At 59.1% G+C, this 26,108-nt stretch overlaps 1 protein-coding gene across 1 annotated transcript in view; it reads right to left on the reverse strand.

Annotated features, from left to right (window-relative positions):
• BCR (BCR activator of RhoGEF and GTPase) overlaps nucleotides 1-26,108 on the reverse strand; it is an 88,380-nt gene that overhangs the window by 17,982 nt on the left and 44,290 nt on the right. The window contains exons 3-14 of the mRNA XM_006213278.4: nucleotides 23,148-23,252; nucleotides 22,619-22,804; nucleotides 17,567-17,674; nucleotides 14,699-14,759; nucleotides 13,521-13,573; nucleotides 11,772-11,912; nucleotides 6,536-6,657; nucleotides 5,442-5,610; nucleotides 4,259-4,378; nucleotides 3,511-3,586; nucleotides 2,024-2,128; nucleotides 1,324-1,398 (exon numbers count right to left, since the gene is read on the reverse strand). Of these exons, the coding sequence (XP_006213340.2) occupies nucleotides 1,324-1,398; nucleotides 2,024-2,128; nucleotides 3,511-3,586; nucleotides 4,259-4,378; nucleotides 5,442-5,610; nucleotides 6,536-6,657; nucleotides 11,772-11,912; nucleotides 13,521-13,573; nucleotides 14,699-14,759; nucleotides 17,567-17,674; nucleotides 22,619-22,804; nucleotides 23,148-23,252 (1,321 nt within the window). The remainder of the gene's footprint in view (nucleotides 1-1,323; nucleotides 1,399-2,023; nucleotides 2,129-3,510; nucleotides 3,587-4,258; nucleotides 4,379-5,441; nucleotides 5,611-6,535; nucleotides 6,658-11,771; nucleotides 11,913-13,520; nucleotides 13,574-14,698; nucleotides 14,760-17,566; nucleotides 17,675-22,618; nucleotides 22,805-23,147; nucleotides 23,253-26,108) is intronic.

A 26,108-nucleotide genomic window follows, 5' to 3' on the forward strand; every position in this document is an offset into this window, starting at 1 on the left:
AAAACCAAGCAAACAGCAATAAAAAACTTGCAGAAACTACTTATAAAATGCTGCTATCATAGGAAGGAAACTTTGAAAAGACTCTTACACAACGATCACAGTCTTTCTCATTTTTAGTAATCGAAATACAAGGTATTTTTATGGAAAATCTTCCTGCTAAATTCTGTGCATCAGTTGATGTAATTTAAAAATCATTAACTCACCATTGTTTTATGAAATGTACTTTTACAAGTATCTGAAGCAACCAAGTAATTTAAAACGGCTCAATACAGAGAAGACTAATGACTCTATTAGTGATGGGGAAATTCTAATCTTTCTAGTCATCAGTGGATTAATACAGTTAGAAGAGGCTAAAATGAAAATGTATTTGTAATCAGACTTATTCCCACTCAAATCTAGTTAGAGAGACAATTTATTCACTAGCAAGTATCTTCTGTTCTTTTTCTTAAAACGGCTTTACTGAGTTATGATTTATATACCTTCAAGTTTACCCATTTCAGAAAGTGTCCAATTCGATGCTTTTGGTAAGTGTATGGAGTTGTGCAGTCATGACCACTGTCCAATTTCAGCACATTCCCATAGTCCCTAAGAGACCTCACGTGCCTACGTGAGGTTACTTTCCATTCAGCCACAGAGCTATTTCTAGAAATCTGCTTTTTCTGTCTATCCAAATCTTTTGATCGTTTTTAAAAATTGGGTTGTCTCCTTAGCACTGAGTTTTAAGAGTTCTGTTCTGGATACAAGTCCCTGATCATTTATACATGGTCTGCAAACATCTTCTGTTCTGTGGCTCCTCAGGGATTTCTTGTTTGGTTTTGCAACAACAGTGGAAAGGTCATTAGAACAACGTCTGCCCTGTGTCCTCTGAGGGACCCAGGGAGCTTGGTGCCAGGTGGTAGGTGAGTGTGAGCTACACCTGGACTGAGATGCAACCAGACCTCCCTGCTCTGATAGCTCGAGTGGCTGGGATAGGCTGCCCCAGGGGTATCCCTCTGACTCGTCAGAGCTGCCGAATCTCCCCTGTGACCAGGGGCAGGGTGCCGGCCCACGACCCCACTGGCGTCCTGGGAACCTGGGCTGCATTTTCTATCTGCAGCAAATTCCTGCCCCTGCAATCGCACGAATCGCCTGCAGGGGGCAGCTCACCAGCTCGCAGGATCTGAGCCCGGCACTGCCCGCAAGGGCAGTGTCCACTCCGGGAAGCAACTCCACACTCAGTGGGCGTTGACCAGCACCGCTTATCCCAGAGGTCAACTGCTTCCCTAGTCCCCACACCCTCTGGCTTGGTGCCCTGCCACCTTCCTCCCCAAATCAGCCACTTACTTGAACTCTGCTTAAAGCCGGTGGCAGAGTGGACGATGACATTCAGGAACCCATAGAGCCCAGGAGATTCATCGTCTGTGCGAGAGACCAGAGAGGTAAGTGTCTGTCCTCTTGGGAGAGGCAGGCAGGTGACAGGCTCTTCTTCAAGGTGACCCTCAAGGGAGCACCACATGACTGTCATTTGTTTAGCAGGGGACAAGGCAATGTCACAGCAGAAATACACACAGTGGCCTCTGTCCAGGGACCCGAGGATCTGGTTGGGACCAAGATGAGATGTGACAGGTTCTCAGGACAGGAGAGGGGTCGGGGAGCATGCCACATGGATGGGGGTGTGCATGTGTGTGCAAGGCACACCCCCGTGTGTGACTGTGTGTACATGAGTGTGCATTAACAGTGAACTCAAGATGCAGAACCACCATGGGTTGGGGGGGTACCTGGCTGAGGGGTGGGTCGGGGGATGGGGGCCAGACCCAGAGCACAGAGGGTCTGAGGAGCCACTCAGGACTTGGGACGGAAGTCACTGTCTTCTTAGCCACCCAGTAGTGGCCGCCTGGGAGCAACTGCTCCTCACCCCTCCCGCCCACTCCTGGGAGAGGTCGATAGGCCCTCAGTAGCACACACATCCCTGGGAATGGAGACCCCTGGACCCAGGACAGCACTGTCAGCAGGAAGGGACGGCGGCCTTGGGAGGATGGCCCACCTTCTTTGTTGATGGTCAGCGGGATGCTGTGGACGGTCTGGAGTTTGACGCACGAGTTGGTCAGCATCTGGAGCTCCACGGACGTCAGGGAGAAGCTCTTGAAACCTGCGAGAGGGGACGCGGTACACCAACCAGTGAGTCTGCCCCGCTCTTGGGCCCCCCAAGATGCGTTCTCACCCCCCGATTGGGCCCTCAGCACACCCCAGCGAGGAGGCCCACAGGGGCTGTGGTGGCTCAAGAAGGACCATCTGCTCCCAGGGAAGGGCTGGGAAGTGGCAGGTGAGGTGGGGCCCTGGAGGGCCCAGGGTAGACTCAGAGGGTGGGAGGAATCTCTGCACAACGCTCACAAACACAGGTGTCGCCTGCCATCTCGGCATGGCCACAAGGCGGTTGTCGGGGTGACCCGCAGCACCTTCCTCTGGGGTCTCCCCAGACAGACACCCAGTACAGCTCTGTCCTCTGCTTCCCTGATGCAGCCCCATCTCTCCACCAGGTGGGGAAAGAGGCTTATTTCTGAGCAGAGAACAGATGCTGTAAATGGTTATAACCTGGTTATAACAGGACACCTGGGACAGGAACACTGGCCGGGCCCCAGGCACCAGCCATCGGAGTTACCGGGAGGGCCCCATCCCTGGATGCAGCGACAGCTGGGGCTCAGCACAGGTATGAGTGACGAGCCTGGGAGGATAGGAGTCCAGGACAGGGCAGGGGTGTGTGGAGCCCCTGGCCCACCCGGGATATGGTGCTCAGCCTGGCTCTCCCGGCACACAGGGTGCATGCAGGACCCTCTTAGCAAGGATGACTCAGGAATCCCAAACCACGTGGCTGGGGGTGGAAGAGGCAACCAGGCAGCAGCGGCCCCAGGACATGGGGTAGGGTCTGCCGTCCCACCCTGAAGACTGACAGGCAGCATAGGCCAGCTCTGAGCTGAGCAGCAGGAAAGAACTGCTAACAGAGGGAAGCACCTGGAGATGGGGCATCTGGAGGGGAGGGAGCCCCTGTCCTGATGGTGGTCAGCACAGGTGAATGGGGCCAGCCCAGTGCGGCTGCCCAAGTGGGCTCAGCAAAGGGTCCTACAGCATCAGCCTCTACGGGGGGTGTGGCAGGCCTGGGGGGCAGGCAAGGGATGGGCCACGTGCATAGCAGCCTCAGCAGGGAGGGAGAGGGGGCTTGGGGGGGCCCTGGGGGCAGGCAGGGATGAGGGTAGGGAGGTCCAGGAGACAGGCAGGGAATTCAAGGAAGGCTGGGGGAGTGGGAGGGGTTCAGTAGGAAGGTCAGAGGGCAGGTGTGGGGTGCAAAGAGGGCAGGGGCCCCATCAGGACAGCGCATCCCCAGTTATTCCCTATATGAGAGCACCACAGCATACATCTCACTTGGATGAGTTCCGCTGCCCAATCCCTTGGGGAAAACAAGGTTTGTGACCACAGGAGGCAACCGCCCAGCCCTGATGCTCCCCAGCCGGTGTCCCCGGACCACAGGCCACTCACATTTCTTCTGCTGCTCCCGGATGTTCTCCCGCCACTCGGCACGCTCGTAGTCGGATGAGATCAGGAACGTGTAACTCTGGCGGGGAGAGCACACCCCATTATCTCCACCCCTGCTAAGTGGGTGCCCAGTAGGTCCAGGGTGCATTCCTGGTCCCCCCATGGAGCTGCAGTGCTCCCGTCAGAGGCACGCGCACTGCCCCATGGCAGGCCGGCAGGAGCTGGGGGCCCCTTCCTGCATGTCCGCCTGTCCTGCCACGTCTGGGTCAGGTCGTGACGTGTCATGGCTCAGGGCCACAGGACCACCTGCGTCCAACCCATAAGCCTGGGCCATGACGCAGAGACAAGGTCCCTGCAGAGCCCACCGTCAGCCTGTCCCAGCTGCTCCCTGACAGACTTGTGATGCCCATGGAGGGAAAGGTCCGGCTACAGACAGACAGCAGCAGGAGCCACCCAGCAGAGAGGGTGCCTCTCCAGCCCACGAGGTGCCCCATAGCATGCCTGCGCCAAGGTCTGCACAAACCTGCAAGCCCCCGGCCCTACTGAGACTTCCTGGAGACCCCACCACCTCCCAGTTGTGGGGGATCCAGCCCAAAGCCCCAGACAGAGGGACCTGTGGGCCTGTATGCCACGCTGGGCAAGCCTCTTGGCTGGGAAACAGGATCACAACCGCATGGGGGCGTGGCCAGCGGGGTGTGGAGTGGCCGGCAGGGGTGGGGCTGGTGGGGCGGGGCCAGGGCCAGGCGCTCACCTTGCCGTTGCGGCTGTGCACCCTGAAGGCCATGCTGGGCGACATGAGCAGAAGCATGGACTCCTGCTCCGAGAGCTTCTTCCTCAGCCTCTCAATGGCCTTGCTGCCCTTGTTCGCTCTCTGCAGGGAGAGGACGGGGTCACGATTCCACCCGGAGCCCAGCGCCACCCATTCCCGCTTGGCCGCACAGGCTGCCGGATGTGCTCAGTCCACCCTCCTTAGGTAACTTAGCAGTTAAGTCCTTCCTCTCCTGAGGACAGAGAAATGAGATCTTCACAAACAGCTTCTCTCTCACTCTCTCCAAACTTGGACAATGTCCAGAGGCCTGTGGTGACCACCAGGGCCCCTCCCTGTTCCAGGATCCGACCTCATTTCAGCATTAACCGCTCCCCACCCCTGCTCCCAGATTGCCAGGGTCCCGACGGCAGGCCAGACGCATCCCAGGACCTGGCTGGGAAAACCCTCCCTGCCAGTGTGCCTCCCTCCTGAAGCCCTCCATCCCCAAGGGAGGCTGTACCGCCTGTCACTAGGCGAAGAGCACAGCATGGATGGGTGAGGGGTGGTACCGGGCTCAACAGCCCCAGAGAGGCAGCCTTGGCTCCCTTCTGCCCCAGGACACGGCCATGGGAGCCCCGGGCCCATCTAGACAAGTGAATAACCTAGAGTTCACTACCTAGAGTTCACGCTGGTCCCAGGGCTCCCGTGCTTTCCTACCTGGCCAGGCGTGTGGTGCAGCAGGCTGGGCAGGGGTGGGAGCACTGGAGGACTCCTGTCCTGCTGCACACACCTCATCTATGGGCACCGCATGGCTCCCACTCTAGCCTGGGCTGACCCTACAGGCAAGGGGCTTGTCCTCATTGTTCCTACAGAACCCTGCTCTTCTCCAGAAACAACCAGGGGCCTGTGGGGGGGCGGCCAGAATCCTGGGAGGGCCGCACCCCCCAACCTGGGACTCACTCCCCATCAGGGTAGTTGTAAGAGGGACAACGGGGAACCCCCTCCACCTCACATCCCAGATGGCCCCAAGCCTGATGGGGAGGCCAGGCACTCTGAGGACTCGCAGAGGTCCCCGCAGGCCCCAGAGACCAGAGTGGGGTCAGACACCCAGCAGAACTTGCCCACGGGCCAGTGTGAGAGGCTGCTGCCCCATTGAGCTCCCAGCCCAGCTCCCCCAGCTGCCCACCTTCTCTCTCTGGATGTCACTCTTGATCTGGGAAATCTTCATCTTCATGGCATCCAGCTCCTCATCCAGCACCAGGGGGATGTTGGGCGCAGCCTCCGACTCGTCCACCGTCTGGAAGCTGAGATCCGTGAGCGGGATGTACCACTTGCAGTCGTACTGCTGGGTTTTGCTGAGTGGGGGAAGGGATGCATTAACAGGCTGACCACCTTTGCTAAGTCACTGCTTTCAAGTCTGGGAACCCTTAAGTTCACACCCAGGCAGTTTACCCAAACTTCAAACCCTGCTTGTCCCCAGGACAGGCTGGGATGAGACCACAGGCAGACACTGGTGACCCAGCCTTGATGACCCTTGGGAAGGAGCACTGTGCACGTGTGACCCAGGTCCCGGGGGTCTGACAAGCCCTCACCCACCCTACCCTGTGCTGGCAGTGGTGGCTCACCCCTGATGTGGGACAGCATCGAGGCACCAATCCACCCGGTGTAACCCCTCCCTCGACAGGTGGGGAAACCAAGGCTCTCTCCCGATAAATCCAGGCAGCACAGCAGAACGGGGTGAAGGGCCCAGTTCTGGTCCTTCCCCACATGACCGTCTTTCCTCAGTTCCAGCCCCTGCAACCTGGGTGGTCTGATCCCTGGAGGGACTGGGTGGGGTCTGCAGGCCAATGCTGAGAATGACTTATAAGCCACCCGGGTCTTGGGGAGACAGAGCGCATCTAGTGATGCCTGCTGACGGCAGAGGAGGGCAGCTACCCTCCACTCCCCACCTGCACCAGACCTTGCAGCCCCCTGACCTGCCACCACTCCCTTGACGGCTCATGACCTGACAGCCTCCTGTGGCACCTGAAGTCATAGTTAGGTTTCCCTTTCGCTGTTAGAGTCAACAGCCCGGTCACCCAACCTGACTGACCTTCTCCAGAGTGTTAATGATGACCTTTGACCCTGAGCCTGGCATCACATCCAGCATCCAGCTGGAAACAGAATGGAGCTTAACTAGACAGCCTGGCCACCGGGTTATGGCCTCTCCTGGCACAGTGGAAAAAGCATCAGGTTTTCTTGGCAGAGAAACCACCAAGAGCCCCCAGGCCCCTCACTCACCCTCCGCTCTGCTTCTTGAGCTTGGTGCACAGGAGCAGGTCGGTGAACAGGAAGACGTGGCGCAGCTTGCGGGCGCCCTCCACCAGCTCCACCATGAAGCTGTCCTTCAGCAGCTGCCGGTGCTGCGGTGGGGGTGGGTGAGGATGGTCAGGGCGGCGGGTGGCCGGGGCCTCCGCTGCCCCCACCTCCACCCCCCACACCCCCTCTCCCGTGTACCCCATCTCATCTGCCCGCACACATGCACATCACACGCCTTCTTCTTCGTTCAACAACGGTTTTGAGCCTCCCTGGGCACGCGGCATGCAGAGGAGGGGGAGCAGACAGGGTAAAGGCCATTGGCCTGCAGGCTGGGAGGGCACGTTCCAGCCAAGGTGACTGTCTGAGGATGGTGACCGGAGAACCACTCTGAGCAGGGCAGCCCATCCTCCCCTGGGCAGCAACTGAGACCCAGGATGGGCAAGAGGCCAGCCAAGTGAAGGGTGGACGTTCCTGTACAGGGACCACCAGGCACAGGGAGAAGAGCTTGGTGCTCCGGGCACAGACCAGGCAGACTGGTGACTGGGGAGGAGGTGGGCCAGGGAACCCCAGGAGGGTGTAGCCCCGGTGGTCACACTAAGGACTGGGCCTGGATCTCGGGGCAGCAGGAGGCCCACACTGGGGTTACACTAACTCTGATCCCCGCCTGGACACCTGCAGCCTGATCCCAAGGTGGCCTTGAACAAGCTGGAAGATGAGGCACCAGCCCAGAGCAAGCCCTGAGCCTCTCTGTCCCCAGGTGCTTCGTCTGAAGACGAGGGGCGGCCCTGCTGGCTCACACAGCTCCAGGGCACATGGAGGCCAGCTGGTAATCCAGCCCACAGTGCCCACCACCTCATCCAGTGGCCGCTGTGCCGTGCTGAAGACGCAGATGAGAGGTGGCCCCACGCATGTCACAGGTGTGCTGTGTGCACCCATGGCCTCAGCATTAGGTGAGACCCCCACCACACCCTGTGGGCAGGTCCTCGTGCCCATTTTCCAGATGAGAAGCCTGGGCCTCAGGGAGCTCCACCACCCACCCCAGGCAGCAGCACAGGGAACAAGCGGACATACTCCACGGTCTCTGCCCTGAGGAGCCCACAGCCCAGAAGAAGAGAGACCAGGTGTTTATTAGGGACCCTGTCTGCCTAGCCTCAGGAAAGTCCCCCCAGAAAGGGCAACTCCCCACTCCTTGCTGTGATGGCTGGGGAGGGTCAGGAGGGTCAGCAGGTGCACCACAGCGTCTCCCCATCTGCCCAGCAGGTCCAAGCACGTGGCTCCACTGCCACCACAGCCTGAGATTCTGCTCAGGGGGCTCGTGCCCCCTTGAACTGGCCCACAGTCTCTGCAAGAGCCCCCCAGAAACAAGTGCAGCTGAGCCGGGCCCCCCAACACTCCCACGTCACTCTTATATGCAACCAGGCTCATGGCAGCTGATCAGCCCCTGGCACGGCTGGTGGGTGATTTGCATGGGAGCCGTGGTGCCTCCCAGACCATAAGTGGAAGGGCAGGAGGAGTGCCTGCGTGCCAAGGCCATGAGTCATCGGCACTGTCCTTGCCCCGCCTGCTGTGGGCGGATGGCATGCCCGGCATCCACACCCACAGGAAGCAGGGAAGCCTGTGCACCTGGAAACACGGCCATGCAGCGCTGGGTACCTGGGCAACCAGACTGTGGGGTCTGCGCTGTGGGGCAGGTCCTGACTGAGGTCCTTGAGAAACAAAGGGGCAGATGCTCCCTTGGCAGGGACAAGACATTGAGTCTTCCAGCCAAGGAGGCAAGACTGAGGGACCTTCAAGGGGGTGGGGGTGGGGGTTGGGGCCCCTGGGACCGCAGTCCTTTCTCTGCACAAAGGGGCTGAGCTTCTGGCCATCTCCAGCAGAGGGCGCCCTGCATCCAGCTCAGAGGTAGACTCATCCCTCTAAATGGCAGGTCCAGGAATGCCCCGCACGGGGTCCCCGCAGGCCCTCCCCGTCTTCCTGCTGGGTCCTGTAGCTCACATGTTCATCCAAAGTCCCACTCCAGGCACCACCTTCATCCTCCAGAGGCCACTGTGTCACTTCAGTGCGTGTGGCAGCCTGTACGCCCGCCCCCCCGTGTTGACGACACAGGGCATCTGGGGCTCAGAATTCAGCCCTGGGGGGCTCTCACTGTTGGACTCAGTCACTGGGCCCTTCTCCTGGCATCCCCGCTGGCACAAACCCTCATCTTTCCAAGAGGAGCCCCAAAGCCATGGCATCCTGGCCCGTCTCCGAGAGCCGTGCGAGGCGCACAGGATGGGGGGCAGAGGATCGGCTGTCCTCTGAGCGTAGTAGGCCTCTCTGACCACAAGCTTCGCCTTGGGGAAGCCTCACTTCTGAACCCCAGCCCACGCCAGGGTCCTGCAGTGGCTCAAATAGAAAATACCCAGCCGACGGCCCTCCCAGCCCAGGGAAAACAGGGCCCCCAACCACAACACCGGCAAGCCCACGAAGGGAGCCAAGGCCCTGCAGAGGGGCTGGGCACCACACTGTCTCTAGCCACAGCCCCTAGATCCCCGTCCCCCAGGCCCCAGGACGTCCCAGGTCTGGGGCACTCTGTCAAGGCTGGGCTGGGCACCACACTGTCTCTAGCCACAGCCCCCAGACCCCTGTCCCCCAGGCCCCAGGACATCCCAGGTCTGGGGCACTCTCTCAAGGCTAGTGGTTCCACCTGGTACACAGCCTGGGACCCTGACCCCTGGCAGATGCCTCCTTCTGGCTCAAAGAGGCAGGGAGCGGAGGTCCAATAGTGGGTCAGTATGAGGCCCTGCGAGGGGCCACTCTGCCCTCTGAGGAGGGGTCTGGAGAGGCTGCTGGACCACGAGGCCATCACCTGGCCACCCCTCCATCATCCTGGGCCCCTGATCTGACCTGGGGCCTACGGGGATGCCTGTCAGCCCGGTCTCGTCTGTCAGCCTCCAAGGACCAGGGCCGGGGGGAGGCCTATGCCTGCCCAGGAGACAACCCTCTCAGACACACCCACTAGCCCCGTCCCCAGGCTCTCAGTACTGGCATTGACTTGGCCCATCAGGTCCTCCTGGAGTCATAGGCCAGAGCAGGGCTCAGCCCCAGGCACCCAGAGATATGCTCTAAAGATGGTCTGAGGTCACAAGACTATTCCTTTGACTAATAGTCTCACTAGAACAAACAGCCCCAGGTGGAGCCGTAGGAGGAGAGAGAGAGGCCCAGGACTCTGCTGGACCCCAGGACAGGGCGGTCTGAGGGGCAGTGACTTATAATTGCTGGCTGGCTGGGAGTGCCTGATTGATGGGTGGTCTGCCTCTGGAATGGCCGTGGGGCATGCGTGGGGGCACCTGCCTGCATCCTGGACTAGTCACCATCTATTCCCTGAATGGAGAGCTCTGAAGGAAAGTGAGGGCGAGTCAGACTCACGACCTTTAAGGGCCATTGACCCTCCTCCCCCTTTCATGGCTGAAACACTCCAGTGACCCCTGGAGGAGCAAACATCATAGGCCAACAGGGCCAGATGCTGGCGGGGGTGGGGAGGCCCAGGTAGAGACCCCTGCCCGCATGAAGCACTGGCCCCTACACACCTCCCGCTCAGACGCCCTGGGGCCCCGACCCCGTCCTTGCAGGGACAAGGCCCTGGCTGCCAGCTGCCAGGAGACATCCGATCTTCCTCAGTTCCCCAAGGCAGCTGCTGCCAATGATCGGAACAGCAAGAAGGCGCTTCTCCTGGGACCCTAACTGGCAGTGGGAGGTCTGGGTAGGCTAGGCAGCACATGAGAGGCTGAGGGGAAAAGGACTTGCACGGCGGCTTCCCAGGAGTTCAGTGCTCCCATAAAAGGACAGTCAGCAAGGGAGAGAGAGCAGGTGTCCCAGTGGGGGACACTGAGCCGCATGAACCCGGTGGGGACGGGAGTCTCAGCAGAAGCAAATCTCACGTTCACGTCCACGTCCAGTGAGACTGTGTGAACTGCTCACGAGGGAGGCCAAGGCTTTGCTCCTCCCATGTCCCGGAACCAGGACCGTGGGGTGGGGGACCTCAGGCCCCACTGTTGCTCCAGGAAAGGAGACCTGAACCCCAGCTCTGAACCCCAGCTCTCCTCAGGTTCCAGCCATCACAACCGGGTGGGGAGCCCCTGGGACGTGCTGGGGACACATGCCTGCCTCCCACGAATCAGAGACTCAGGAGCTAACACACACAGCCAGGGCTGCTGCCTGTGCTGCTGGTGGGGCTTCTCCCGGAAACCGTGCCCCGTTGGGTGCCAGGCACCCAATGCAGTGTTTCCACTCTGCCAGAAAGGAAAGGAACAGGCTCGGGGTGGGAGAGCACAGGTGCCAGACTGCCTGGCAGGCGAGTATGTGGCGATGCAGGGATGGGATCCCCAAATCGGCCCTTCCTGGGCCAGGACCCCCGGGGAACTTAACCATGAAGCTTGCTCTCTGTTAAGCCTGCAGAGGATCTGGGGCAGCCTTGGCACCGAGCATCTGGCACATGAACTAGAAGAGGAGGAAGTGGCTCTGAGTGGCAGCTACAGTCAGGCTCACTGCCAGCTTGTGTGTTGCTGGGCTGTAGGGCTCCCCTTGCCCTGGCACCGCTCCAACACAGGAGGCCCACGCTGGACGCCAGCTCCCTGACTGCACACCTCTGCGTCTCACTGTGCACTGCTTGGCACCAGGCTGGGTCCCTCCCGGAAAGGGGCTGATGTGGCAGGGGTGGGGTCTGAGACCCTCTGTTCCACACCCTCTCATCTGCAATGGGCATGGAGATGGAGACCAGGAGGGGCTGTCAGCCAGGGACGGAGGAGAGGAAGGAGAGCCTTCCTGGTGGAAGATGCCTGCCACGTCCTCCATCTGTTCTCCCATCAGACAAAGCACGCATCCCTTCACTGCTTCCCCTTCAAAATCCTTACATACCGTTAAAGTGTTTTGTAACAAAAACACTAGAGGGAACTGAATGGATCCCAGGCAGATAAATGTCACCCTCCTCCTCACCTGGCTCCTCAGCTGGGGACCCTGAATTGGTGAGGGTGTGGGGAAAAGCCGGGGACCCGGGACATACTGGCCACAACGGAGAGAGGTGGTCAAGTGAGGCCCCTGCCCCTGCAACTCCACCTTGACGCCCTGTATGCCAGCCTGCGCTCACCAGGGTCCAGGGCCCCAAAGGCCAGGCATTTCCATGTTGGGCTGAGCTGCCGTGACACAGTGGGTCCCCCCACAATCGACTCCACATGCTCACCTCCCCCTTCTTCACGGTCATGGACTGCCGGCGGGGTGTGATCTCCTCGTTGATGCTGGACAGGAAGTTCTGCGAGATTCGGAGGGCGTCCTGCAGCAAAGGGTAGTCGGGGTGGCTGGACGGAGTGTGTTTCAGCAAGTCCTGCATCGGGCGAAGGGCTCGACTCAGCACAGCCCCAGCACCCACTGCCATGAGAGCCGTAGACGCGCTGGGCGTGACCCGGGCCACCATCTCTCAGGATGGCCGAGGCTGTGTGGGCAGTGCTCGTGCAAGGACCATTCCGGGAGCAGGTCCCAAATGGGGACCCACAAACCTAGGCTGTTTGCCTGCTGCCAAAAGGGGCTCTCCACCTGGGCACCAGCCGCGTGCCTGGCGGGGCAACTCTGGTGGGGGCTGTCCCCTGCACGGTGGGATGTTGGTACACTCCTTGGCCTCTGCCCACTTGACGCCAGTGGTACCTTGTGACAAGCAGGAGTGTCTGCAGACACTGCCGCATGTCGCCTGGGGCAGAACCGGACCTAGCCCACTGGTCTGTGCGAGGTCAGGAGAAAGCCCCCGAGCTTCCCGCTCTTCCTCCCCTGCAAGGTGACGGCTCCCTGCTTCAGAGAAACAAAACCCTCTCAGCTCTCAGTCTTACAGCAAAGAGAACCCAGGGAGACGAAACAAGTTTGGGGGAGACGAAACAAGTTTGGGGGAGGCTCTGGGATCGGGGGTCCCAGGCCAGCCTCCCCACTCTGCTCCCAGTAGCTTCAGCTCCCTTCTGCCAGGCCTGGGCTCATCACAGAGAGGGGACAGAATAAGGGTCTCGGGGACTTGGATGGGCCACCTGCCGGAGCCTCCCACAAAGTAACTCTCAACTCCTCTCCCTGCGTCCAGGAACCGTCAGTCGGAGGTAAGATGTGAAACGTACACCGGACGGGAGACCATGCAGTTTAAGAACAAACGAGGCAGAGCCATCTGGGTCCAAATGAGACAACTGTCACGATATAACTTTAAGGGGAAAAAAGCCACGTGTGGGATGGTATGCTCAGCACAATGCCGTCTGAGTGGTTAAGCAGATGTCACACGTGGCGGCATAAAGATCTCTGTGGTGGCGGCTCCTTTGTGGGGAGCAAAAAGTAGAGGAAATGGAAACTTCATACACTTCTGCAACTTGGCTGTACAGTTTTAAAAAACGCCCACAGAAGGCTTGCTCTAAATACAAATGAACAGGGCAGTAGAATTGGGGGCCATATTTTTTCTCAGTATTAAGACGTTCCCTTAATGCTGTGACTCGCCCTGTGCCTTCAGGGGCAGCCCCACCGGGCGCGGCCCCCTCACCCACCTTCTCCCGGCGGGGAGGATGTAGTCCAACCATAGCCCCAGGACGCACCCACACCCATGCCCCAACCTGTCCACCTTAGCTCACGTGCTGAGACCCCCACCCCCACCTCAGGAGCTTCTCCATCTGTGAGCTCCTGCCCATGTGGGAAGGGATGCTCTCAACCTGTTCCTGCCCACGTGATAGCACTGGGAACACCTGGAGAGCCTGCTGTGGCCCCCCACTGCCGCCCCCAGGAGCAATGGCCAAGGTGCCTCACTTCTGCATTCTCAATAAAGGTGAGTTGCAGAAAAGCGGGGGAGGTGAGCAAAACTGACAGACATCAGGGTCAGCCCCAGGACAGAAGCCAAGAACCGCAGGGCGAGAAGGCCCGGGGCCCGAGGGTAGTGAGGCTGTTGTCCTGGGAGGGCGTAGGCTGAGGGACTCACATGCAGGACCAGCGTGCTCCGCGTCACCCGGTCCACAGGCTTGTAAAGAAGGGCTGTGGAGAGACAGGCAGAGTGAGAGATGCTGGCCGTGGAGAAGGGACTGCCCGCCTGCCCACCCTCACTGCAGAGCCAACCTCCATATCCCCTCTGCTCCGCGACAAGGTTGAACCCAACATGCTGGAAGGCTGGGGACACAGCTGTGAGCTTTCAGTCTGTGACCATGAAGGACCCAGGGCTGCTGACCAGAACTGGAAGCTGCAGGGCTGACTCAGTAAAAAGCATTAAAAGGGCTCAGTGTTGACGACCTTCCTGCCTAGGGTCACGCAGCTGGCCAGCACCCTGGTGAGGACGGGGCACTGAGGGTTCGGGGGGTGAGGGCTGCAGACCAGCACACTGGATCCAAGCCTGATACTAAGACAGGGCTCTTGGCTTTCCAGGTGTTTTCACACACCCAGACGCCAGCAGCATGGAACTCCCCCACTTCTGCACAGTGGGCACAGCCCATCACAGCACAGGCGCTCAGGTGTGTTCTGAGATGTCAGGTGCAAGTGTGCCTCTGACTCCCATGACTAGTGCAGGGCGTGCACTTTTACCCCCATCTTACGGGGAAGCCGGCTCAAAGTGTGGTGAAGCTCTGGGCACTGGACCACGTCTGCTGTTCTCTGTGAGCGTGACTGTTCCTGAGACCCTAACAGCCAGAAGTGAGAGAGAAGTGCCTTCCAGCTCCTGAGCCAAGTCTGTGCCCCGAGGCGGGGGGTGGACGAGGCCTGGGAGCCTGACAACTTGTGCCTGACCACTGCCAAGCCACTCAGGGCCTGTGTTCTACACGGTAATTTCCACTCTAAATGTTCCATCACCTGAAAGGAAGGAAGATAAAATCCTCCTGCAGGGCCATTGGGACAGTGTGATGACATCTTAAATGCTGGCAGTGCCTGCTTTGTGGGCATCTGGTAACTCCTACCGTTCTTCCCAGTTGCCCTCATTGGTGGCAATATGGTCCCAACCACGTCCCTCCCCACCCAGCCCAGCGCTGCTCCCTCCTCAGCCCCGCTTTCACTACTGCAAGTCTGGAGCAGCAGAGGGGCCCGAGGGGGACCTGGCTGGATGCCGCGCCTGCCGTCCCAGCAAACGCCCTGTCTGCTGGCGGCAGCCACTCCCAAGGGACATGGAGAACTCACTTTCCAAAGAGTTCTTGGTCATCTGGTCCTTGGCATCCTTGTTGCTTCTGGCTCTCAGGTTCTGCAAAGAGAAAAGTGCATTTTCAGAGGGGACGAACCAAGCAGCTCTGAAAATGCCAGTTCATGCTCAGGAACTTTCAGCAAAATTTCACCACTGAGCACCCTAGATGTGGGAAAACCTCAGGGGCATGTCTGGGCCACAGTGTGAGCACACAGCATACCATGGACGCCGTGGTTCACCTGGGGTGGCTTCTCAGCCTCGGCGTTGCTGCCATCACAGCAGAAACTGTCTATTGAGAGGGCCTGTCCTGCGCACCTGGGACGTTGAGCATCGTCCTGTGGGTGCAGTGGCACCCCGTCTTTCTACCATCACAACCAAAAGTGTCCCCGGGCACTGCTAAATGTCTCCAGGGGACAAAACAGCCCTGGTTGAGAACTGGAATAGAAGAACCTGCAAATGGAAGCAACCTGCAGTGCCCCTCCTGGATGCACGGAACAGCTTTCTCGGAGCAGTTAAACAGCGTGCAGGGGCTGCTGGGTTGGAGGAACACTTGGGCTGAAGCCGCCAGGGCGGGCCGCCAGCGGGGCTGTGCCTCCACCCAGCCTCTCCTGACTTCGCAAATGTCCTTGCTAAGAAACAAAGGTGCTGGATTCCAGGAATGAGCAGAGCTTTCTAGTGGGTAGGTCAGGTTTCAACACAACTGCGTCAAAGGCATCACTGATTTGGTCCAAGGTACCAAGAGAAATATGGATCAAAGGTCCCTGTGTGCCTGAAACAGTCTCTGGAAAGAAGCTGTGGTAAATCCCAGCACTGGGCTTTTGAACAAAAAAAACAGCACAGGGGCGGGAAGGGGCCTGGAGATGGCTTCCCCCACCTCACAGGCTGCAGGAAACCTCTTGGGACTGAAAAACACACAGGGGCCAAACTCCTAACGCCCCCTTGGTGCCTCTCCTGAGAGTTTAGCGACCCTCAGTGTGACTCCTCCATCCGTCCACCTGAGCAGCTCCCAGAGGGTGAGTGGCGGGGCAGGAGGTGTGAGAGCTCAACTCTGCAAAAATCAGGTGCCGCTCACGTGAGCTCGGGCAGCAGCGAGACACCAAGTGCCCCTGTAAGGCGAGATGCTAGTGGGTACCTTGAGCATCTTGGGCTCCAGGAAGCCTGCCTCAAGGAAACATACAATCCAGTTTAACCCCACATTTCCCAAACCTCCTTGACTCTAGAAGCCCTTTTCATACGGTTCCTGTGATCTACCGTCTGGAGAGCTCACGCTCACGGAACCCAGGTGGGGCCTCCAGTCTGACCGGATGCTGCCACACCCCCATTTCTTAGGCCTGGTCCTGGGAGACATGAAGGACCACTGCTCCACCCCTGCCTGTCCTTGGAAGTGGACGTCCAGAGCCTATGGCTGACCTCTGGCCCCCCAGAGTGCACCCCCAACACCTCTACACAGCCTGCTGCCTGTTTCCCTTTGGGTCATTTCACTGTCTGTGTGACTCTCATTTTTTAGATCGTTTTTGAAATGTGCATGGGAGAACCACAGTAGACACAGCCGATGGTATAAGCTCCATGGAGGGCTGGCTTCTGGCTGCCCCAAACGCCGTCCTGCTGCCTGTGTGTGGGCTTTGGCTCAGTTCCCACCTGTGCGTGGTCGGCAGGACCACGCGACCCCCTGGTGGAGCCCTAACATTGCTTCCTCCCTCCTCTGCAGAAACCTGTCAGGTGGATATGAACTTGGCCCCGTTCAACCGTAGCCTGATCTTAAAGAACTAGGTCTCTAGTTTGTCAAGGTCACTCGGGACTCTGCACACGCATTCCAGCTGTTAGGGGGGTGAGGTTGCTAGTTTAATGAGCTAAAGAGACAAACAGACCCAACACTCCAGGCAAAAGGGGCAGCTGCAGAGGGGGCGTGGAGCCAGACAGCAGCCCTGGACGTGCGCAGCCCATCACCGCAATGCCAGGTGGGGAGCAGGGCGCCCACGGGCTCGGGGTGGGGGACGAGGGGGATGGCAAGGCACACGTCATCACTGTGGGAGACGTCAGTGCCAGGACCCAGAGGCCTGCCTCCCAGCATGAGCAGTATGGCATGGAGAAGAGCCCGGGGTGACAGTCGGGCACGATCATCTCCCAGTGAGGGACCCTCCCCCTACTTCTAGTTTCCCTTTCTCTTCCTAAACTTGATTTCTTACTCAGAGGTCTTTCTACCCAGAATCCTTGTTTGGCTGGGAAGGCTTCCGAGGACAGGCCCAGGAGGAGGGAAGTGTCACCCAGCTGCTATGCACAGACGCAAGAAAGGGCAGAGAGGGACGGACCCCGTCCTCTGCATCCAAGGGGCTCTTCGGAGGCCCCTGGTGCTAACACTCCAGGGCTTGAGGGTTCAGTCCTCCCAGGGCCGGAACGGTGCCCAGCCTGCAGCTCTCCCCCTAGGGTGGGTCTACAGAGCACACGACACCAGCCATACCCCCAGCGCCAACTGCAGGCCACAGAGGAGCAGAGATGGGCACCTTCCCACCAGCCCTCCAGGCACGAAGTGCAAAGTCGGCCTCAGGACTCAGGTGTTGAGACCCCTTGTTAATGGGGCAGGACTACAGACACCCTGAACTGCAGAGGCGGTGCAAGAGAGCGTGTGTTGGGGGACAGTGTGTCGGGGGAACAGAGTTGAGCCAGGTCCCTGGGGAGCCTCAGGCTGCTCCATCTGCTCAAAACAGCGTCCCCCGCCCGGGGCTGACGGTACCAACCCACAGGCATCCGGAAACAGAGCTGAAGTCTATATAAAAGTTTGGTGTGCCTTGTTCTCCTAGGTCACGACCAGCCCACAGCCCACCCGCGGGAGGTGGAGGGTGCACCTGTCTGAACAGCGTCACGCGTACCTCGGAGATTTCTGCAAACTGAGCGTTGGCCTGACAGCACTTCTCGGCCGTTTCCATGGCAACTCCGTAGTTGTCCACAAAGGCCCGGTACACACCCAGCTGGCTGGCCTGCAGGTGGGGAGGAAAAGAGTGTGGGACAGGTGCCACTGCTCTCCATCTCTCTGAGACACGGGCTCTGAGCACAGCTCTGGAGGAAGCCCAAGTGCAGCAGACCGTGCAGAGCTGCAGGAATGTCAGCTCCTCCGAGCAGCCGGGGCCTCCCGCCTGCACACCCCCCCACTGCCCCCACGCACTGAGCACGATTCCTCCTCCCGAAGCGACCTGTCGAGAAGTGACTCAGGGCCCCGGGTGGGTAGCAGTTCCCGTGTGCAGCTGCCTGGCCTCCCACTGCACTTGTTTAAACGGGGCCACCAGCAGCGGCTAAAGTTACCAGGATGCTAGTGAATTCAAATAAGTATGCCCAGCGGGTGGGACAGGGCGGCCCCTTCTCATCCCGGCCACAGGAGACCTCAGTGGACCAGGAGGTGGGCCTGCCCCCGGCTGACGGGACTAGACTCCACTTGTGTCCGACCTCTTCAGACATGCAAGGAGCATGCGGTTTAGCTGCCTTGGAGAAGAGGGGCTCGCACTGCCCAGACACGACCCAGGCCCAGACCTGGCAAGGGGGCCCAGGTGTCACACCACACACCTGGCAAGTGGAAGACCTCCACTGCCGGCTGCAAGGTGAAAGGCATTTTCAACCAAAGGCATTAATGGAAGGTCTCCCCCCGTCAGCCGCCCGCTCCGACACACAGTTGAGTAAAGAACCCCATGCAGGTGAGGGGTGTGCAGCCACCACCAGCACTGGCCGAGGTCACCTCCAGAGGCAGCCGGGGGACCCAGCCCTCACTGTGCAGCGGCAAACTCAGGCCTGGGGAGGGAATGGGGGACGCCCTGACCTGCTGGCCAGGCCTCCCCCTGCAGCTGACCTGGAGTGGGAGGCCTAAGCTGATCCTGGTGTTTGTTCTGCCTCAAAACTAAATTCTATTTCTCCATGCATTTGCATTTATATCAAATTTTCTGCGTCTTCAGATGGCAATCCCAGATGCCCATGGCACTGTCTGGTCTTCTGGCCCTGCTCCCTGTGGGGGGCTGCACAGAGGGCCTGGGGGTGCGGAGAAAGCGCAGCAGCTGGAGGAAGCCCCCGCCCCTTGCCCCGACCACACTGAGCGCCCCAGACAAGCTGCTGCATCCGGAATGCCAGGTTCTCTATCACAGGGTGGGACTTCTCTCCCTCTCTCTCTCTCCCTCTCCCCTTCCCCCCACCCCCGGCACTGAGCGCCTCCCGCCAAAACAAGGAGCCTGCTCTGGGCACTGTCACCGCGAATCCCTCAGACACAATGTGGCTGGCCAACAGGAGAGACACGTGATACATAAGTAAAGAGAGACGTTAACATGGCAGATGGCTGAAAGGAGAGCGGGGGCTCCATACGATGGGGCTGCTTTAGATCATGTGGTCAGGGCAGCCTCTCCAAAGAGATGACGGCTCAGCTGAGTCCTGAGGGGATGTTACTATTGAACTGTGTCCCCTTGAAATTCACCTGCTGAAGCCCTCACCCCAGCACCTCAGAATGTGCCTGTACTTGGAGATGGGCCTAAAGAGATGACTAGGTTAAAAGACACCGCTGGAGTGGGCGCTCATCCACTCTGACTGGTGCCCTTACAAGGAGAAGAGATTAGGACACAGACACAGAGGGACGACCACGTGAGACACAGGGAGACGACGGCCCTCTACACGCCAAGGAGAGGGGCCTCGGGAGAAACCGGCTCTGCAGACACCTTGATCTCAGACTTCCAGCCTCCAGAACCAGGAAGAAATAGGTCTCTGTTGTTGGAGAGGCTGGGACCGCCGCAGCCTTAGTAAACGAACACTGGGTCTTTGGGAGGAGAACCTCTTTCCTTACTTCTCCTGCTGCCTCTTCCAGGAGCTCACATCTTCCACGCAGCTTTTGAGGAGTTCCAAGCAATTCATTCCCACTTTATTTTAGCTCATCAAAACCCAAGTTGCACTGACAGCAAGGCAAACGGAGATTACGTCGCCCCTCCCCAGCACCCCCTCCGCCATGGGAGGCACTGGGAGGACACAGCATCACTGCGGTGGGTGGCTGATCTTTTTTCCCATCAGAGACGCAGAACCTGAATCTATTCCTGAAGAAACGTCAGGCCCAAACTGCACCCGTTAAAAAAGACATCCAGGTCGTGGAAAACCAGCAAAGGCCAAGGAACCGGTGCAGATAAAGGGAAACTAGAGACGTGACAACCACATACGTCTCATGACCTGGACTGGATCCTGACTCAAAAGGAAAATGGCTCCAAAGAACACGATGGCTAACTTGGGAGACACAAGGAAGAAGCACATATTAAATGATACGCAACTGTGCACCACATGTAAAGGAGAGAAAAAGATAACAGTTAAAAAGGGTGGCAAAATGTTACAACCGGTGTATCCAGCACATGGAGTTCTTTCCGCTATTCCTATAACAACTTGGGAAGTCTGAAATGATTAAAAACAAAAAACCCAAGCTGATAAAAAAATTCAGCCAGAAACAAAGCCCCGACAGTGGCAGTTAACTCATGCAGCCCTCCCGCGAAGGGGGGGTTGGACCAGCTTCCCATCTACCAGGTATGGCGCGTGAGTTCCCCAGGCGGCAGAGGTAACAGGGCTGGGACATCTCGGGCTCCTCAAGTCCTGAGACTCTCCCAGCTGGGGAGCCAGGGAGCCTGAGCCTGCTGTGCTGATCTGAAAGGGACGATGTCTGTCTGTCCCTAGGGAGACCCAGCGCCCAGCCCCGGTGGCTCACATGTGAACACACAGCTTGTGGCTCCACCATGGAAAGTCGGCCCCACCTCTCACCCCGTGTTCCTGCTGCAACATCTGATACACGAAGGTAGTTCAAGGACACCAGGGAAAGCAGGGAAACTTTCCCAATTCCAGCATTCATCAGAGCATGAACCTCAAAAAGAGTTTCCAAGCGACTTCAGAGTGTTATTCAGGGAAGACTGTGGTTGTTGTTTCTGCCCACAACAGATGGGGGCTTCAGGACGGGGAGCACCTATGACAAAATACAGCTCCTGCTCTCTCTCTGGCCACGGGAAAGGGGTCCCAGGTGACAGAATCTGAACAAAAGAGGCACCTCACACCGTCCTCGCATCCTCGCTCCAGTGTGTCTGCAACCCAGAGTGGTGGACGGAGGGGACGGCCAACAGGAAAGCCGCACCTCGGAGCGGAACCCTGGACCACCATGAGCCCAGGCAGGCAAGCATTCAGCCAGCTGGGTGTCTGGGGGCCCAGGAGGGCTGGGGCCTGGCATTCAGTCACCGCGTGCTCTGTGCAGTTGGGGGAGCCTGGTGACCTCGGCCACCCAACCCTGCAGGACTGGTTTCCCTGGAGAGGTTGCACAGGAGGCCCGGGTAACCCTGGAATCAGGATTGGAGGTGGAATCCCGGTCACAGAGGCCTGACGGGCAGCTGTCTTCCAGGGAGTCCCAGGACGGGGGCTCGAGGTGCTGGGAGGCGGCTGCTCCAACAGTGGCCAGGCTCTTGTATCCAGATGCCCCCCACCAGACTCCACCTAAAGAGACGGCCCCCCCTTCAGACCCACAAAGGTGCGCACACCTGAACCTCACACATTAGAAGACAGATGTCGACCCGGCATCTCCATCAGCCTCAGGTCCCGTAACAACCCCTTCCTTTTGTACAAGGTCCACGCATCCTCGTCTCGGTTACGTGTGGACCCTGAGCCTGAGCCCCACCCTTCATCTGACTGCCCCATTTCCCTGATCCCACTAACCCTATAAAAGCCACATGCTCGGCTCCTCTTGGGCCCTCAGGTCAGCAAAGGGCCAAGGAAGGCCCCTGACCTGCCCACACGGCGGGCCTCACCTTCCCTGGGACCTGAACCAGGATCCACAGCCACCTCTGCCGGATGCATTCCTGGCCAATTTGGGCCCCTGAGCCCTTTCAGAAACCCTTGTTCTGTTCTCCAGCACCTTCTGCCTCCAGTTTTATGGTCCCTGAAGGCAGGGGAAGCACTCTTTCTGGAGACAGATAAACCAGGCTACAGTCTGGGCAGGTGACCTACCGTTCCTCAGCCTCCTCACCTGCTGGGGTGAAGATGGGACCTGCTGTGTAGAACTGCCTCAGCTCAGCTGAGACAGGGCACCCAGAGGCCCCCTTGAGCCCCTGATTGGAGCCGAGCCCATTACTCAGGGACCCGATGACCTCACAGCACAAGGCCGTCCCTCGGTCCACACTCTGGTGTGGACGTCCCCAGCTACAAACCAACCCCTCCCGCATTTCTCCAGCCTGTCCACAGGACATGTCCTGGCTCCCGCAAGGCTCAGGGGCGCTGCTGTCCAAGTCTCTGGCATTCAATATGCCTCCAGGTTCCCAAAAGAGCTACTGCGGGTGCTGGGGCCACACAGAAGGCCTGGTCTCACCTGAGAACTCCTCTCCCACAGCCCTGACTATTACTGACTAGTCTTCCCTCCCCAAACCACTTCTCTTTCTTTCCTTCTTTTTTAAAAAAAATTATTGATGGATTCAAGAGCCTTTAATTTAGAGAACTGCAAAAATGAAATAAAGTACAAAACCCCCACAGTTCCCGCCCGTGTGTGCCCCTCCAGGCGCCGCCCACCCCACCCCTCCGCCCGGAGCCTGAGTCCTGCTCCCTGGGCAGCAGCTTCCTTCTGGTCCAAAGGGGACCAGGCTAGAGACTGGGAACCCTGAGTGAAACTGAGCGGAGCCAGAAAGGACCAGTGATGTCAGCGGGGTAGGGGGAGGGAAGGAAGCAGCCCCGCTGGCTGGTCTTGCACGGGGTCCTGCATGGGCGCTGCGGCGACACCCCCTCCTCGTGGCCCGCCCTTTGCAATCGGAGGCAGTAAGACACAGCCAGGCTCACGCCGCCTACCCTGGCAGCGCACGCCCAGGGGGGTGTCGGGCTCAGGGAGAGGCCTGGTCCCCTCCGCAGGTCACCCCCACAAGGCTGCCAGGCCCCTGCTGCATGTCACTCACCAGCTTCTGGAAGAGGTCACCCACGCACTGCTGGCGGCCCCACTGCTGCACGCGGGGGAGGAGCCCATCATAGAAGTCCTTGTGGACCTCGTAGAGCTCGGGCACTTTGAAGAAGATGGTCTCGATCTGCTGGCTCGTCAGCACCGGCTGAGAGGTGGTGGCGGCGGCCTTCAAAGGCTTCATGGGCTGGAAGAGGGTACGGGTGACGGGTGGAGGGGGCACGGGTGAGCGGGCTCGCTGTTTTGTCAGGTGCATTGTGGTCACATGACATACAAGCTTTTAATTTAAAATTCTATTAACAACAAAAATTGAAAGCCAGCTTGGTTGGCACTGAGTCTTATGCTGGCACCCCCCCATCCCCCGACCCACCCAGGGAGGTCCAACCCCTACGGAGGTGGAATGTTTTGACCCCCACCCCCCACAGGTGTGTCGAGGACTCCCGGGCCGTGACCTGTGACCCGTAAGCTGGGAGTGTGCGCAGCGCTCTCGGGGCCCCGCCCGCCCGGCTCAGCCCCTGCACCCTCCTCACCAGCAGCAGTGCCTCCAGGTGGCTCAGGTACGTCTCCTCACTAGCCAGGATTCCGGACAGGACCCATTTCCTCATCTCCAAGCCCTTTTCCAGGTCCAGCTCAGTCTGCAGGAGAAACAGGCACATGTCAGATCATCCGTGGACGGTGCCTGGGGTGGCCCCCTCAGAGAGGAAGCCGGCATGTCAACCTGAGGACCAGCCTCCCAAGAAGGTTCCAGGTGGGATTAAGAGGAGGCAAGGGAGCCCCTTGTTTGCGGTCACTGCAAATTCTGGAGGGTCATCTGGCAGAGCCGAGGGCCACCCTTGGTCTTGACACTGAGAAGTGGGCAGGTGGGGCAAAGCCTGTCTCCGCACCTTCTGCCTGTGACCAAGGAGCAGCTACCCTGGAGGAAGCTGAGCCCAGGGGGCGTCAGGCCGCCTCCCAGCCACCCTGACTCCCTCCGCCGCTGCCCCTCCTCGCCTGGTTCCGGCTTTGCCGGCTTCTGCACCGTGGCCGTCTGACCCTTGGACTGACCGGTCGGGCAGTATCGCCTCCCTCCACACATCCTCCTCCTTCCCAGCCACAGGGGTGGAGCTAGGGTGCTGCCACCTGCCCAGGGGAACCTGGTGCCCTGGGCTCAGGGCCTCTGTCCACTGAACCTGCTCTACTGAGCCCATCTGCAGACTCGGACTTTGTTGGCAGAGACCCCCTTACCACTGGGCTATGCAAAGGGCCCCCCTACCTACTACCAAACACCCCTACTACAGCGTGTCAGGTGACGCTCTGCTGACTTTGTCTCCAAACCCAGAGCCGATGAGTCACTGGGTGCAGGTGCAGGGGGTAGAGTCCACATGGCCGGAAGACTGCCCTCCCCCCAGGTGTGATGGTGTTACCGGTGCAGTGTGTCCCTGGTGCCTCAGGACGTCACTGTACTCAGAGACAGGGTCTTTAGACAAGTAATTATGTTAAAACGAAATCATTAGAGTGGACCCTAGTCCAACGTGTCTGGTGTCCTGCTAAGAAAAGATTAGGTACAAACGTCCAGTTATAGAGCAAGTCAGTCCTGGGACATCCTGTACAGCTGGTGACGACAGCTCATAACGCTGCATCGTATAAATGAAAGCTGCTAGGAGAGTAGATCTTAAGTGTTCTCATCACAAGATAAAAATTTTGTAACTATCATGGAGTTGGATATTAACTAGACTTACACTTAGTGATCATTTTTCAATGTGTACATATATTGAATCATCGTTTGTCCACCCGAGACTAATGTAATGTTATAAGTCAGTATCTCAACATAAAAAAGAAGAGGAGATTAGGACACAGACACGCATAGGGGAAGACACAGGGAAAGGACGGGCACCAAGGAGAGAAGCCTCAAGAGAAACCAACCCTGCAGACATCTAGATCTTGGACGTCCAGCCTCCAACACCGGGAGAGCTCAATCTGTGTTGTTTAATGCCCTCTCCATGGCACACTGTTACAGACGCCTGGGAAACCATGACTGGGCAAAGGTGACGAAACTGCCATTTTCATCGACTTCCTGGCCCCCAGTCCACTTGACCCAGACCCCTGGCGAGGCAACCCCGTGCTCCATGGGGCTGAGGCTGCCCTCCCTCTGCCCAGCCTGTGTCTGAGGGAGGCGCCAGGCAGGTGGGGCCCTATGTGCAGAGAAGGGGTCATAACAGCCTGCCCATTCTCCACAGGTGACGATGGGACAGCCCCACCGTGGCGGCCCTCAGCACCGCTGATGTCTGGGGCTGCAGGACTCTTTTGGGTGCTGGGGGGCCACGATGTGCTCTGTGGCATGTTGAGTGGCATTTCCTGCCTCTGCCCACCAGACACCAGCAGCAAGACCCTCACCCCCGGCTGGGACAGCGGCAGGTGTCTACAGATGTTGCCCTATGGGGGCGTCACCCCGTGGGGGCCAAAGCACCCCCAGGTGACAACCTGGCTGAGGCCAGCTCAGGGCTCATGGTGTCACCACAGAGTCTGGAACCGGACCCCCAGCACAGCCCCTCTGTGTCCCCAACCCTGCTGGTCTTTCCTCCAACCTGGCCTGGCGGGAGGGAGGCACTTAGCAAACAGGGACAGACAGCAAGCCCAGCAGGAAGCACTTGGGGCCAAGGGTCGGGGGAGTGAGGCCGCCACGCCAGGCCCGCCCAGCGAGCCCCACCATCTCAGACAACTGCCATCCTGTCCTGAGCCTTGGCTGCCCATGGAGGTGGTGGGGGCACCTGGGGAAGGGGGCCCAATCCCCACGTCCACCCTGCTTCTGCTTCCTGCATCCCCAGGGCTTACCACATCCTGGCTGCCCACTGGGACCAACCAAAAAGGTTTCCTGGACCACCACTCTACTCTGGGACTCTCGGCGTGCACGAGCCAAGTGTAAGCATGTGTGTGCTTGTATGTACGTGTGTGTACGTGCTTGAGTGTGTGCATGCACAGGGGGCAGCCACTGTGGCTTAGAGCCACTCCAGGGAAAGGACACCTGCGACCCACACCAAAACGCCCCCTGAGGCCACACTGCCCAGCAGCTCCACTTGGGGGCGGTGCCTGGGGCTCGCTGTGCTGATCCTGAAGCTCCCTGCGCCCCGCACCACACCTGGAACACACACAGGTGCTCCGCTAAGATTCATGGAATAAACGAACCAATGAGGGGGTCCAGAACTCCTGGCTGGGCCCTAGCTGGGCTGCATCTTAGGGCCCCTCCGGGGAACCCTCGTCTGTGAGACAGGCAGGTCCCAGGATCCAGGACCGTCCAGGCAGCCTGCTCTGGGGCCCCTGGCGCCACCAGTGTCAGCACAGACGTGCAGCGTCAGGGGACCCTGTCCCCTTCTCTCATCTCAGACCACAGAGGCCACGTTGCCTCGGGGAAGCAGCTCTCAGCTGACCCTGCACGCACCTCCCATCCTGTCTGGGCACCCTTCCCGCCCGAGTGAGGGACGGGGTGCAGGCTTGTGTGCTCAGGAACAATCCCT

This window comes from Vicugna pacos, chromosome 32, assembly GCF_048564905.1.
Source record: "Vicugna pacos chromosome 32, VicPac4, whole genome shotgun sequence".
Classification (NCBI taxonomy): Eukaryota; Metazoa; Chordata; class Mammalia; order Artiodactyla; family Camelidae; genus Vicugna; species Vicugna pacos.